We start from the raw sequence: 13,391 nt of genomic DNA on the forward strand, positions 1-13,391 counted from the left end.
GGGTATGATCTGAGTCAAAGAAAAAAGCTACTTTTTTCTGATTTGGTATTTTGGTAATAGCAATACTTGTTATTTTGGGTGAGTCAAATGTCTTGGCTCGGCTCACCAATAAGAGTCGGCTCATTAATTTTATTAAAAAAGAAAATACCCAGCGATTCTTCTTATTGGCCTGACTGACTTATATTAACTATTATTTTACTTTATAATTAACACAAAATCATTAGTCTGCACTGATAACCACTAAAACACATTAGGGATTCCAGTATTAATGCCTTTGGTGCCTGCTGTGTTTGTGCATAAAGCGTTCACTCAAACGAGCCGGTTCAAAGAGTCGACTCGGTCACAGTATCACGTGCAGCCTACTAGCCTGACACTACATTACCCACTGAGCTCGCAACAAGTTACGTCACGTTTCCAACCACGTCCGTAATTCCTCTCGAGTGTTTACGGTGCAGTGTAGAGCAGAGACATGGCAGAAGCGGAGGGTCCGGATCCGGACGGGGATCCGGTGACTCCGGCCGCGCGCGTGGCTCGCGCTCCCCATGTGTCGTTTCTGGAGGCGGCGCAGCCCGCAGTCGGTGTAGTTGGCCATCTACTGGGTCAACAACCGTCTCTAAAGTTTGACAAGAACATCAAACAGGCCTTCTACAACACGGGCGCCATGATTTTTGTGGCGATCTGCTGCGGCGCCGCGGTGCTTGTGTACTTCATCCTCGAGGCTTTCTTGCGGCCGCTGCTCTGGGCCGTGCTGTGCGGGACGTTTCTGCACCCGTTCAAGCACTCTCTAGCGCGCGTGGGGCGCTCGTGGCTCAGCGGACTCCGTGCAAGCGGCACGCCCATCGTGCTGGGGACATTGCTCGTGCCGGTCCGCTGTGTGAACCATGGTGTAGAGACTCTGGGCGCTCTGCTGCTCGAGCGCCTCAAGATGCTGCTCGTGATCGGTGCCGGTGCTCCGCTTCTCTACTTCTTTTACCTGTTCTGGAGCGTCATCGGTATGCAAGCTGTGCTCGAGCACCTGTGTGACATCATATGCCACGTGCTCGACTGCTTTAACGCCTTGTGGGTGAGTTAGTGAGCGAGCTGTGTGTGTGTGTGTGTGTGTGTGTGTGTGTGTGTGTGTGTGTGTGTGTGTGTGTGTGTGTGTGTGTGTGAGAGAGAGAGACAGACAGAGAGAGAGACAGAGAGAGAGACAGAGAGACACGGCGCCTCTTGCTGGGGTTCTAGCACAAGAACCCAAGAGCTTCAGTTGTGGGAGAATTATGGCCAAGTGATTGTACAGTATAAAAAAAAACGCCCATGTGATACTTTTGCATTCATCATCTGCCCAGTTTCAGTCAGATTGTGACTTCTGTAGACTTAATTTCCAGTTCTCAGCTGATAGGAGTGGTACCTGATGTGTCTTCTTCTCCTCTGAGATGCTTTTCTGCTCACCATAGTTGTAAAGAGTGAATAATAGAGTTATTATAGCCTTCAGAATCTGAAAGGTCTTTATTGCCAAGCATGTTTTCACATACGAGGAATTTGTTCTAGTACAGGAGCTCCACAATATAAACAGAATGGCAATGATATGTGTTCATTTCTTATCATTGCCATTCTGTTTACACTGTGGAGCTCCTGTACTAGAACAAATTCCTTGTTCCATCATGCTTGGCAATAAAGACCTTTCTGACTCTGATTCTGATGCATCAAAACATCAGAACTGCTACTCACTGGATGTGTAGCCTACTCAAGCTTCACAGAACACGATTTGTTTCTTTGGAGAAAGAAACATGTTCTTATCATTTTTTTTTGTCCGACATTTTCATCGCAATGCTTAATATGTTCATTTACATGATAGGCTGAACATGTGCTAGCATGCGGTTAGGTTTAAATAACATTAGAACAATAACATAAAGAGAACAGAATGAACTTAATAAAATTCATTTGTTTTGATTGGACATTTTCAGGGAGAGGAAAAGTTTGAAATCGAAAGGAATTCATTTCTAGTGTTGCGAAAGTATGGAAATGGACATAAAACATATCCATTCCTTTATTTTCTACACTAATGCACGTTTGTCTAATCGTATTTTGTATTTTTCTCTTTTTTATGATCAAATTTGTAGTCTGTATAATATTCTGAACTGACCTCTTCTCACTCTTGCTCTCCCTTTTCCAGGTTGGAACGTTAGTGGTGGGATACGTGCTGGCTGTGGCGTTTAAATGGACCCCAGGTATGGAGGGTTACCTGCGTGCCATGTCTGTGCCTGTGTGGACGGTTCTTATATTCTACCTGGGTAAGTCTCCCGTGGGTCTGCTGAGGTGGAACAAGAGAGACTGTGAAGGAAAAAAAGTTTAAAATGTACAAATTAGATAATGCATTTTAGCATCGTGTGCATGTCGAAGAGTTTAGTTTGCCGTGTATTTGACAAATTTAAAACCTCATCAGTCTGTCTTACGCTTTCGTTTTCTGTTCTGTTTATTATGTTGATGTGGAATATTCAGAAGCTCTTTCAGATCCACTTAGTAGCCCTGACTGTTATTTTAGTACATTTAAATAAAAGAGATCTTCACTGGTTATTTCCTGTTCTAACGTGATAGGACTGACATTTTGGACCTTTCATAGAGAAATTGTTGCACACGTCTCTTTATCTATTTGTTACACATGTGACTTGAACGAAATGCTATATACAGTGTTGAACTCTCTTACTAACGGACTCTAATTCATCACTGTGGTTAGTCTTCACACACAGCTGCTGTGGTGTAAATAACCACTTCTACCACTGCTTCTCTCTCTCTCTCTCTCTTTTTCTCTCTCTCTCTTCCTTCCTCCCTCTCTCTCTCTCTCTCTCTTCCTTCCTCTCTTTCTCTCTTTCTCTCTCTCTCTCTCTCTCTCTCTCTCTCTCTCTCTCTCTCTCTCTCTCTCTGTGTTATCACTTTATTCCTTGGTTTTTGTTTTGTTACAGTATCTCTGACGGGATCCTGGAGAGTCCCCATGTTTGTGCTGGTGGTCATTCTGCTGATTGTTGGCTCTCAGGAGAAAGCACCGGTACCTGGAAAAGGTAAGGAGAGAAGAAACGACATCATCCTTATTGTCAGACAAACAGGGCACTGTAACAGGACTAGTGCAGATAGTGTGAGACAGGAGGGAGTGCAAGACTGAATGTCATCTACATTTTTGTGTGGCATCTTCATTTCCAGGTGAACTGCCAGGACAGGTCCTTTCCTTTGCTGCTAACACTATCTACATGGCCATTACCTGTAGTAACCACCGGCCTGTGGCTGAGAATGATAAAGAGAGCGACAGCGCAACACCATCCAGAGGTAAATACAGTAAATAAAATTGCACATCCAGTAACCACAATAACCCTGCTATTTTATAGCACAATTTTATTTTAAAATAACAATATTCAAACATTAAAACATTTACTTTTTAATTTCCCCCCCTTTTTTTTTTAATTCACTCTGATAATCCATAAGGTTATTTGTAGCTGTGAATCTTATTATATAATTATATATATATATATATATACATTTAAAAAATATGTATTCTTCGTGTGTCAATAATTTAGAAAAATCGACAAATGAGTAATTATGTAAAAAATGCTCTAAATTCTTGTAAAAAGTAGTGGAGAAAGGGTTAGTGTGGTTATTCTAATTTCTTAAGAGGGTGCAAATATTTGTTAACTTGCGAAATTTTGTGTAATTTTGACACTATTCCATGTGTCAGAGCTGCATGATGTAACATTTTGTTGCCTATCATGTGAATGGTGTGTCTTTCCTCACGCACACAGACGACTCCAAAATGAGTGACGTGTTCACCATGCCGTTGCGGCCCCGCCCCGATTTCCAGAGTCTTGCGCACAAGGAGAAAGCCAGTGATATCTATTTTGTCCTGCTGGTGTGGGCCATCGTGCTGGTGCAGATCTGGCTCAACCTCTGGATCCTGCAGCTGTTGCCCATCCCCTTTGCTGGTAATCTGTGTGTGTTTGTGTGGTGCTAGATGGACAAAATGTATTCTCTTTTGGTTATACGTTTGTAAAGTCATTTTGACTTAAAGCAGAGTGTATATTGGTGTGTGTGTGTGTGTGTGTGTGTGTGTGTGTGTGTGTGTGTGTGTGTGTGTGTGTGTGTGTGTGTTTTGCTCTGACAGTTTGGGTAATAAAGAGGTTGGTGGTGCATTTTGGGGTGAAGAATTTCGCAGAGCGGACATTAGCAGCATGGTGGGTGGTGCTGGAGAGGTTCATTAGAGACAGAAAGGATGCTCTGCTGCCTGGACCAATCAAAGGACTCACACAGTTTCTACTGCGGGTTGATACCAAGGTAACGCCTCTAACGTAGTATTCACTAATGGAGAGCCTCCATTACTCTTATCTGAAGATGCCTCATGCAAAACACTTAACCTATCATGACGTGTACACAATGAACACAATTTCAGAAGATGGGGGATATTGTGAGAAAATCCAGTTTTGTTTCTTCTTCTTCTTACTGTTAGAGTGAGAGAACGCTGACTCTTCTGGAAGTTAGGAAAGAAGTGTAAAGTTTAGGTACGGAATAATAGGCATGGATGTTGATTATTTTCCAGAAACAGCACCATTTAATGTGTTATTCCTTGCTAACTGCAGCAATTTGCCAGTGATGTCATTGTCTTTACTTATCAAAGAGCAATACTTGCTATTGTTCTATTAATAGTTACTATTAAGAAGATCTATAAAAAATATAGTTATAGTTATAAAAGTTATATTATAGTTATATTATAAAAAATATAATATATAGTAATAGTTACTATTACTAGATCTATAAAAAAAAGTTATAAACAGTTGTTAGCTTACCGACTTATTTTTGCGAAAGTACCACAAAAGCCTTTGTCTTAGTCACAGCTTTACCTCTGACTCTTATAAAGTACTGATACTGGAGACTCCTTCCAAAAGACAGGACAGACTCAGCCACCGAGGAAACGAGTAAATTAGCTTTTAGCGTACCGTTAGAATAAACCCATAAACTCTGTAGTCAGACCTACTGTCAAAGCTGCTGTTCTAGAAAAATAATCAACATCCAATCAGAATCAAGAATGCATCAGTGAGGTATGAGGTGGTTAAGAGGTTTTATACATGTAATTAATAACAGTTTAGAGCAGATATTTTGTTCTATAGTTGCTTGTGTGTAATGACTGGAAATAAATGAATATTATCTGTAGAACTCCGTGTACTGATTAACCAGCCGGACTTTCTAAACAAACAGCGGTGATCAGAAACAAGCTGTAGATCAACGATCAACGAATAATTTCTTAGTTTTAGGTGTTTAGACAATCTCTGAGTGAGCTTTGCTCTTTGGGAATACAAGCTGAGATTTCTGAGTTACAGTAGTTTGCTTCTTCTCTTGCTGCTTTGGCTTTTAAAAAGACAGATATACATTAATATATAGACTAATATACATCAAGAAATCTAATATGTTCTGGTTATTGTTTAAAGTGATTGTTTGAATTGAAAATGCTCTGGCTCAAATGACTCAATGGGATCGATGTTTTATTTAGGTTAAGTTAAGGTTAGCTTATTAGGGAGGCCATTAAAACCTGATGTGTTCAATGTAGTACTTCTACTTAATTCTATTCTGTACCTTTATCACAATGCAGTGACTATTTTTCCCATTATTTCCCTCCTCCAATCTTGTCTTGTTCTCTTGTTGCCTGAGAAACAAAAACGTTGATGTTTGCTGCTTTCCTGCACTCTTATTGGTTGTTTCTAATAACACTGTGTCTCTCTCTCTCTCCCTCCTCAAAGCTCTGGCATTGGCTTAACAAGCAGGTAAATGGTTTGCGCTAGGTAGAGTGGGAGAGAGACAAGGGAAAAAATAACAGAAAGAAAGAACAAAAGTGTGAACGTGTGCACACCTAGTAGAAGCTTGGATTGATGCCTTTTTTCCTCCATCCACTATCATCCCTCCATCTTTCTGTTCTCAGCTAAGCTTGCAGACTTACAATTTTGTCTTTGTGTGTGTGTGTGTGTGTGTGTGCTGCTTTCGTTCTGTGGAAGAGACCGAAAGCTGTTCCTGTCAGGTTAAGATGCAAATCTTTGGTATTAAAATTTTTTCTGAGACTTCGTTCTTTTCCACAGATGTAGACTTTCGTGGGCTTGGTTGGCTTCAGTGTGTGTGTGATGCATGGAGAGAAACCCAGATTAGACATGTGCTGATAACAGGATATTTATTGATTTACTGCAGTATTCAAAACACACTATTACGCAATCTAGAAACTACCACCAGCATGTTTCACAAAAACACCCGAAGAGCATATTTGCAAATGCAGATAGACAAACTGACTTTTTTTTAAAAAAATAACTAATATTTCCAGGTTTTCTCTTCAGTCATATTTGTGTTTATAAAAAGTAGGCTGTTAGCTAGCACGAATGAATTAGCTTGCTGCACAAATATAATTGTTAACCCTGTATAAAAACTATTCCCAGGGGTCGACAAAACAGTGACCCAGAGACCACCTGAGACAAGCAGATTTCATATTAGCCATTCTTAGCTATTCTTTCATTACTTGTAGCTACAGAGCAGAAAGTATGAAAAAGAAAATAAACTACTCCTTCACTGACATTTACAAGCACATGTTTTCATTTGGTGTGGAGCTGCATTTAAACTTGACTTACCGTGAATTAACGCTATAACTGGAGCACTAACTATTCGTTTTGAATCCCGACACCTGATGCACAATACACACGTCGAGCTACTATGGGACTGTCGGTAGAATGTTTTTACTAGCTGTACTCGGCTGACAGAAAACCTTTTCAGAATGATGAACTTGTAGGAACCAAACAACCTAAAAACCACTAACTCAGAGTTGCCTTGTGGGTAAAGATACTGAGAGAAAATAAAGTCAAATAAAGAGAATATGTGAATTATTAGAACATCAAAACATTCAGCAAGTGTACGTTAGCGATTAACAACGTTTGGGCTGAGAGCACAAGCACAATATGCTACATGATGATGCTACATATACTTCCTTAACTAGCTAACTAGTTGGCTGTATGTTTTATTTTATGTGAGCTACTAATTTTTCCAGCACATTTGAGCTCTGTTAGCTAGTGGTGAGCTAGCTAATAAATGCGTCATTTGTCCACCCCTTAAATTCCCTTTAAAACGAGTCTAGGTCTGGTGCAGCTAAGCATTTTTTGCTAACGTAGTACAAGATCATAAAAGGATAAACAAGTAATGGAATGGAAAATGTCCTGTCGGCACATGCCTAAAGGCAGACGGCGGAAGAGTGTCTTTATGTTTGGAGTGAGCTCAGTGTGGGGGAGGGGTTTTCCCCTGGGAGTCGGCTATTGCTATTTTGAGATGCGACACTTGGGGTAAGAGAAGCTTGGTTTGTCATGGGGGTTTTTAAGGGATACATTTGCAAAGGTTGAAGTAGTAGGACCAGCCGTAACTAAAAGGACAATATTACTATAAATTGAGTAAATTCACTCAATTTAAAAAAATAAATAAATAAAAATAATCATTGACTGTGATGTTTAATTGTATTTAAATACAATAAAGTTTTCTAGTCAGTTTTTTTTTAGGTAATGGGGTTCGTTTCCTTCAAATCTGTTTCGGTGAATGAAAGAAATGAAATCTAATTTCCTCTAATTGTCTACAAATTTATTGGGCACACAAATTTTTTTACATTTAGTTAAAAAAACACATTTTCCATCACGTATTTATCCCCATTAAGCTAAAGCCTTTATGCTATCTTTAGTAACCAATATAAAAAATACCTGAAGAAATATAGCAGTCTCGGCTTGAAGAAAACCTCAGCAGGAGAATGTAGTGGCTGAGAATGAATCAGTTTTGCGAGAACATGACATTCCCCAAAGTGCAGGGTCTTCTAGAACACTTTCACTGATGGTGCTGAAGGTCACTATAAGGTCTCAGCATGTGGCTTTGGATCGTTGTCATCAAATACCAGCTTTTGTACTAACATTTCTATCTACGTCCTCGGCTAATGTTTGGCACCTGAAACACTTAAAGTATCGCTAACATCTATTAAGCCAACGTTAAGCTGTGATGAGAACTCGATATCCACATGACTAAACCAGACATGGGAACAGGATTAGACTCCCTCAGACAGGGCCTGTTAGCTACGGGGTGCACAGAGAAACCTGGTCTGCTGTATGTAATGTTTATTATCTGTAACACTTATCATCAACCACTTCCTGTTTAGCAGAATTACTCTTAGTTTTACGCCTGCTGGTTCTGCAACACGGTCACACTCAAATGTGTACACTCTTAGAAAAAAGTGTTCCACAAGGGTTCTTTGGATGATTAAAGGTTTAAAGATTTCTACTTTTTACGATCTCCCTGTGACGTTTTGACCATGGCATGGTTGGTTGTGCCAGACAGGCTGGTATATCAGTATTTCAAAAACCGCTGACTTTCATGCACAGCAGTCACTAGAGTTTAGAGAATAGAGTCTGGAATGCTGTGAAGAACAAAAACGTAGAGTGAGCAGCTGTTCTGCAAATGGAAAGGCCTTGTTGATGAGAGAGGTCAGTGGACAATGGCCAGACTATTTTGAGCTAACTCAATTATCCATTCTTTACATCAGTGTTGCAGTATTTGTTTTTTTTTTTTTGCAAACTTCGTGCATATTAAAGAACAAACATTTCTCCCCTAAAGGCTTGTCTGGTCTACATAGGACCCATTATGATCAACCCAATAACCCTTAAAACAGCCGTTTTCCAAGAGTGTGCGAAATTGATCACATTAGCAATTTTATTTTATTGCCAATGTGAATGGACACTAGATGGCTGCTGCTTGGCCAGGTGGTTCCTCTGGGTTGATGTATAGGACAATGGAAGCAGGTTTCTCTCTGTGCTGACACCCAGTAAATGTTTCATCATCTACACCTGCTGGAAGCTATTCTTGTATATTTCTACCCCTTTTCTTGTTTCTTTCCCCCCCTTAGATGATCATATGGTTGGAGAAATCTCTGGATAAACTTATCAGCATCTTCATCATCTTCCTCCTGGTCACAGGGACACTCCTCATGGCACTCTTGCTCACTGCTATGGTATATAGTATGAACAATCTACAAAATAAAACCCTTAGATGTTTTGTAAAATACTAATAGGTGACGGAAACATGTAACTGAATCATGTAACTGTAACTAAAATTAAAATGTGTCCTCTGCGCCTGATTCGGTCAACCTTATACAGTTGGTGCTAAATTTTTTTAGGTGCATCATGAGAGCGCTCATATCATCGAGGTCACCAGTAACCTGATCAATGAGACTCTTGTCAACCACCCTGAGTGGGCCAAGTAAGACACGCAATAACACGCACATACACGGTAACATAATGTAGTGCCTGTAGGAACTTTTCAATTTGCATGTGTGTTGCAGCTGGCTTCCCGAGGCTCGTGTCGTTCAGAAAGCTCTCAACTCTGCAGCCACAAATGTGTACCAGCACGGGAGAGAGTGGATAACGCAAAAGGTAGAGTTCAGAACTGTGTGAGGTTAAAGCGGGTCAGATTATGTACGGTAACACTGAGGAAATGAGTCGTGCATGCAGAGTGTCTTAAAGGAAAGAGCAGTAAGTGTGCGTTTTCCTTCTGTACTGTAGCTCCACAAGATGCTTGGCGAGAAAGTGAACAACACAGCAGTGATCGAGAAGCAGGTTCTGGAGCTGTGGGACCGACTTTACCACTCATGGTTTGTCAAGGTAATTGGCACAGAGACAAGTACTGACATTAGCGCAAGACCCAGATGCAGTCAGACAGACAGACACAGACCGATGGAGACAGACCGACAGGCAGACTTAGAGACAGGTGGAGAATGACAGGCAGACCCAGACAGAAACAGATGCAGACAGACAGGCAGACCCAGATAGGCAGACAGGCAGACCCAAACAGACAGACAGACAGACCCAAACAGACAGACAGACAGACCCAAACAGAGACAGATGGAGACAGACAGAGATTCAGACCCAGACAGACAGACAGACCCAGACAGAGTTAGAGGCAGACAGGCAGACCCAGACAGAGATAGAGGCAGACAGACAGACCCAAACAGAAACAGATGCAGACAGACAGGCAGACCCAGATAGGCAGACAGACAGACCCAAACAGACAGACAGACAGACCCAAACAGACAGACAGACAGACCCAAACAGACAGACAGACAGACCCAAACAGAGACAGATGGAGACAGACAGAGATTCAGACCCAAACAGACAGACAGACCCAGACAGAGTTAGAGGCAGACAGGCAGACCCAGACAGAGATTCAGACCCAGACAGACAGAGATTCAGACCCAGACAGACAGTCAGACCCAAACGGAGTTAGAGGCAGACAGGTGGAGACAGACAGAGATTCAGACCCAAACAGACAGACAGACCCAGACAGAGTTAGAGGCAGACAGACCCAGACAGAGTTAGAGGCAGACAGACCCAGACAGAGTTAGAGGCAGACAGAGTTAGAGGCAGACAGACAGACCCAGACAGAGTTAGAGGCAGACAGACAGACCCAGACAGAGTTAGAGGCAGGCAGACAGACCCAGACAGAGTTAGAGGCAGGCAGACAGACCCAGACAGAGTTAGAGGCAGGCAGACCCAGACAGAGTTAGAGGCAGACAGGCAGACCCAGACAGAGACAGATGGAGACAGACAGAGATTCAGACCCAAACAGACAGACAGTCCCAGACAGAGTTAGAGGCAGACAGACAGTCCCAGACAGAGTTAGAGGCAGACAGGCAGACCCAAACAGAGTTAGAGGCAGACAGGCAGACCCAAACAGAGACAGATGGAGACAGACAGAGATTCAGACCCAAACAGACAGACAGACCCAGACAGAGTTAGAGGCAGACAGACAGAGATTCAGACCCAAACAGACAGACAGACCCAGACAGAGTTAGAGGCAGACAGGCAGACCCAAACAGACAGACCCAGACAGAGTTAGAGGCAGACAGACAGACCCAAACAGACAGACAGACCCAGACAGAGTTAGAGGCAGACAGGCAGACCCAAACAGAGACAGATGGAGACAGACAGAGATTCAGACCAAACAGACAGACAGACCCAGACAGAGTTAGATGCAGACAGACAGAGATTCAGACCAAACAGACAGACAGACCCAGACAGAGTTAGAGGCAGACAGACAGACCCAAACAGACAGACCCAGACAGAGTTAGAGGCAGACACACAGACAGACAGACAGTGACAGGCATACAAAGATGAGCAAAGAGACAGAACCAGACAGAGACAGATTCTTTTACTCCTGTTCTACTGGACAGTGTAGAAGAGCACCATAGGGCCCACACCATACTTAAGTATCCATGCAGGATTTGGTTTCTTGTTGTTCTGAATTCTTACATAGGTAACACATAGAGAAATAATCAAGACATTCGAAACTACAGTTTAATTATTTATGTAAAGGCCAGCTATTCTGAACCAGACACTAAGCCACCCTATCTCACTCAGTACTGTGGCACTTAACACCAAACTCAGTGCTGAGTGTGCTTCTGTATTGTTAACACACTTGTAGTTATTGACTCTTAACTGTAGTGTTATGTGGGAAATGTGTGATGGGAACCAGTTACCGATACCCAAGGATTGTTGTTGATTTAAGTGAGTAAACATACTGTGCAGGGGTGAGTTGTGATGTACATTGAGGTTCTCTGCTTTTCAACGCATCTCTCTTTTTGTTTATTGTAGAACGTAACATACAGTGGACGCCACCGTGGCCAAAAGCAACATCTGCACAGGCAGAACAGCTGGCTGGGAGATATACTGGACTGGCAGGATATTGCCTCCTTCCTGCAAGACAACATTGAAACACTGCTTTCGGTGTGTGGGTGTGTGTGTGTTTGTTCATACATGCGTATGGTACAATATGTTGGGACTGTAACATGTATTAATGTTGTTATGGGAGCTTTACGATCATTTCCTGGCCTGGAATTGAGAAGAGAACAAAATTTGGGGGAAAGTGTGGCTTTCTCTCTTCCTTCTGTCAATCACAGAGATGCTAGCCAATCGTGTGTGTGTGTGTGTGAGCTCATGTATGTGGAAAAGGGTAGACAGCAGTGCGTTAGTCCGAGTTTGTTGTGCTGCTCTTTGAGACCGTCTCAGACTGATAGCTGTCATATGATAGGGGAAAGCTGGCTGGTGAGAAAATTAGGGAGATTGATCATTTAAGGTGGAAAATGGAATTCTGAAACTAGTGGAACATAGAAGGAAAACAATGTGTATAATAATACTGATTTGTATCATAGTTAAGGAAGTAAGTCCCCCCCTTTTTTTAATTAGCGAGCTAAGTGTCTGTGTGTGTCACATTAAGCCTGAAAGTTAGAAATGGAAAAAATACAAACCTGTCTCCTTTAGCTTTTTGTAATTCTGCTTATCTGTAGAAATATATCCTGCTTAGGAAGTCACATTTATTGCTTCTTGCAGCGATTTGTTCTCACTAAACCGTGGTGTTGTATTGCTATAGACCTTTTAGCCACTGGACATGAACTCATGGACATGGTGCAGTTTCATTCAAGAAGGATTTGCTTTGTGCTTTGCAACTAAGATCTACAGACTATATAAGTCTTAAATAAGCCTCAAAATGTGTGTGGAATAAAAAAATAAAAAGAATTACATTGATCTTTCTGATAGGATTTGTGTGTGTGTGTGTGTGTATGTTTGTGTGTGTGTGTGTAGATTGTTGAGTCTCTGTGGGTCGTGATGAGCCGGAATGTCGGTTTGCTGATCTCCACAACAACCACGCTGCTCACTGTACTGTTCCACAGCGGCACGGCATTGCTCAACTTTGTTCTCTCACTGGTAAAGCGCACACACACACACACACACACACACACACACACACACACACACACACACACACACTCACTTTAAGTGCTTATTGTTTATACATTCCGTCTGTACTGCTGTGAGGAGGAACAAAATGTCAATAACACATGCAATACACAGAATAATTTGTGTGTGTGTATGTGTGTGTATCTCTGTGTGTGTGTAGGTGATTTTCCTGACCACACTGTTCTACTTACTGAGCTCCAGTGGTGAGTACTACAAGCCTGTTAAATGGGTGATCAGTCTCACACCCCTGTCCCAGCCTGGACCTTCATCCAACATCATCGGCCAGTCTGTGGAGGAGGCCATTAGGTACACACACACACACATACGTACAACAGCACAAAACAACTACACAGTGTGCTATAACACAATACTGTTACAAAACTGTCAGGTTAACTGAGCATAACTAATTACCCATGCTACTGAACTCAGACCTGTGAGTGGAGCTAGAAGGCTAAACAATTCTTTTATGATGAGATTCACTGTTCAGGTCCATGTTTGTCTGTTTATACTGTATGTCTATTACATCATTCATTACATTTACAGCCTAGAGCATCCATGACCTGCATCGAATCCTACAGCTTC

General features: G+C 42.0%; 1 protein-coding gene across 2 annotated transcripts in view; it reads left to right on the forward strand.

Moving 5' to 3' along the window:
• The first annotated feature begins 285 nt into the window (after positions 1-285).
• tmem245 (transmembrane protein 245) overlaps positions 286-13,391 on the forward strand; it is a 19,790-nt gene continuing 6,684 nt past the window's right edge. Inside the window, exons 1-14 of one of the 2 annotated variants that reach the window (XM_047808774.1) lie at positions 286-1,063; positions 2,156-2,273; positions 2,943-3,038; positions 3,178-3,300; positions 3,771-3,950; positions 4,130-4,299; positions 5,757-5,780; positions 8,924-9,028; positions 9,194-9,276; positions 9,359-9,449; positions 9,579-9,677; positions 11,667-11,798; positions 12,654-12,776; positions 12,970-13,115. In XM_047808774.1, coding sequence (XP_047664730.1) covers positions 470-1,063; positions 2,156-2,273; positions 2,943-3,038; positions 3,178-3,300; positions 3,771-3,950; positions 4,130-4,299; positions 5,757-5,780; positions 8,924-9,028; positions 9,194-9,276; positions 9,359-9,449; positions 9,579-9,677; positions 11,667-11,798; positions 12,654-12,776; positions 12,970-13,115 — 2,084 coding nt within the window. In that variant the 5' untranslated portion in view covers positions 286-469. The remainder of the gene's footprint in view (positions 1,064-2,155; positions 2,274-2,942; positions 3,039-3,177; positions 3,301-3,770; positions 3,951-4,129; positions 4,300-5,756; positions 5,781-8,923; positions 9,029-9,193; positions 9,277-9,358; positions 9,450-9,578; positions 9,678-11,666; positions 11,799-12,653; positions 12,777-12,969; positions 13,116-13,391) is intronic. The other variant, XM_027172030.2, reaches the window with a different exon arrangement.

The sequence above is a fragment of the Tachysurus fulvidraco genome, chromosome 25, assembly GCF_022655615.1.
Source record: "Tachysurus fulvidraco isolate hzauxx_2018 chromosome 25, HZAU_PFXX_2.0, whole genome shotgun sequence".
Taxonomy (NCBI): Eukaryota; Metazoa; Chordata; class Actinopteri; order Siluriformes; family Bagridae; genus Tachysurus; species Tachysurus fulvidraco.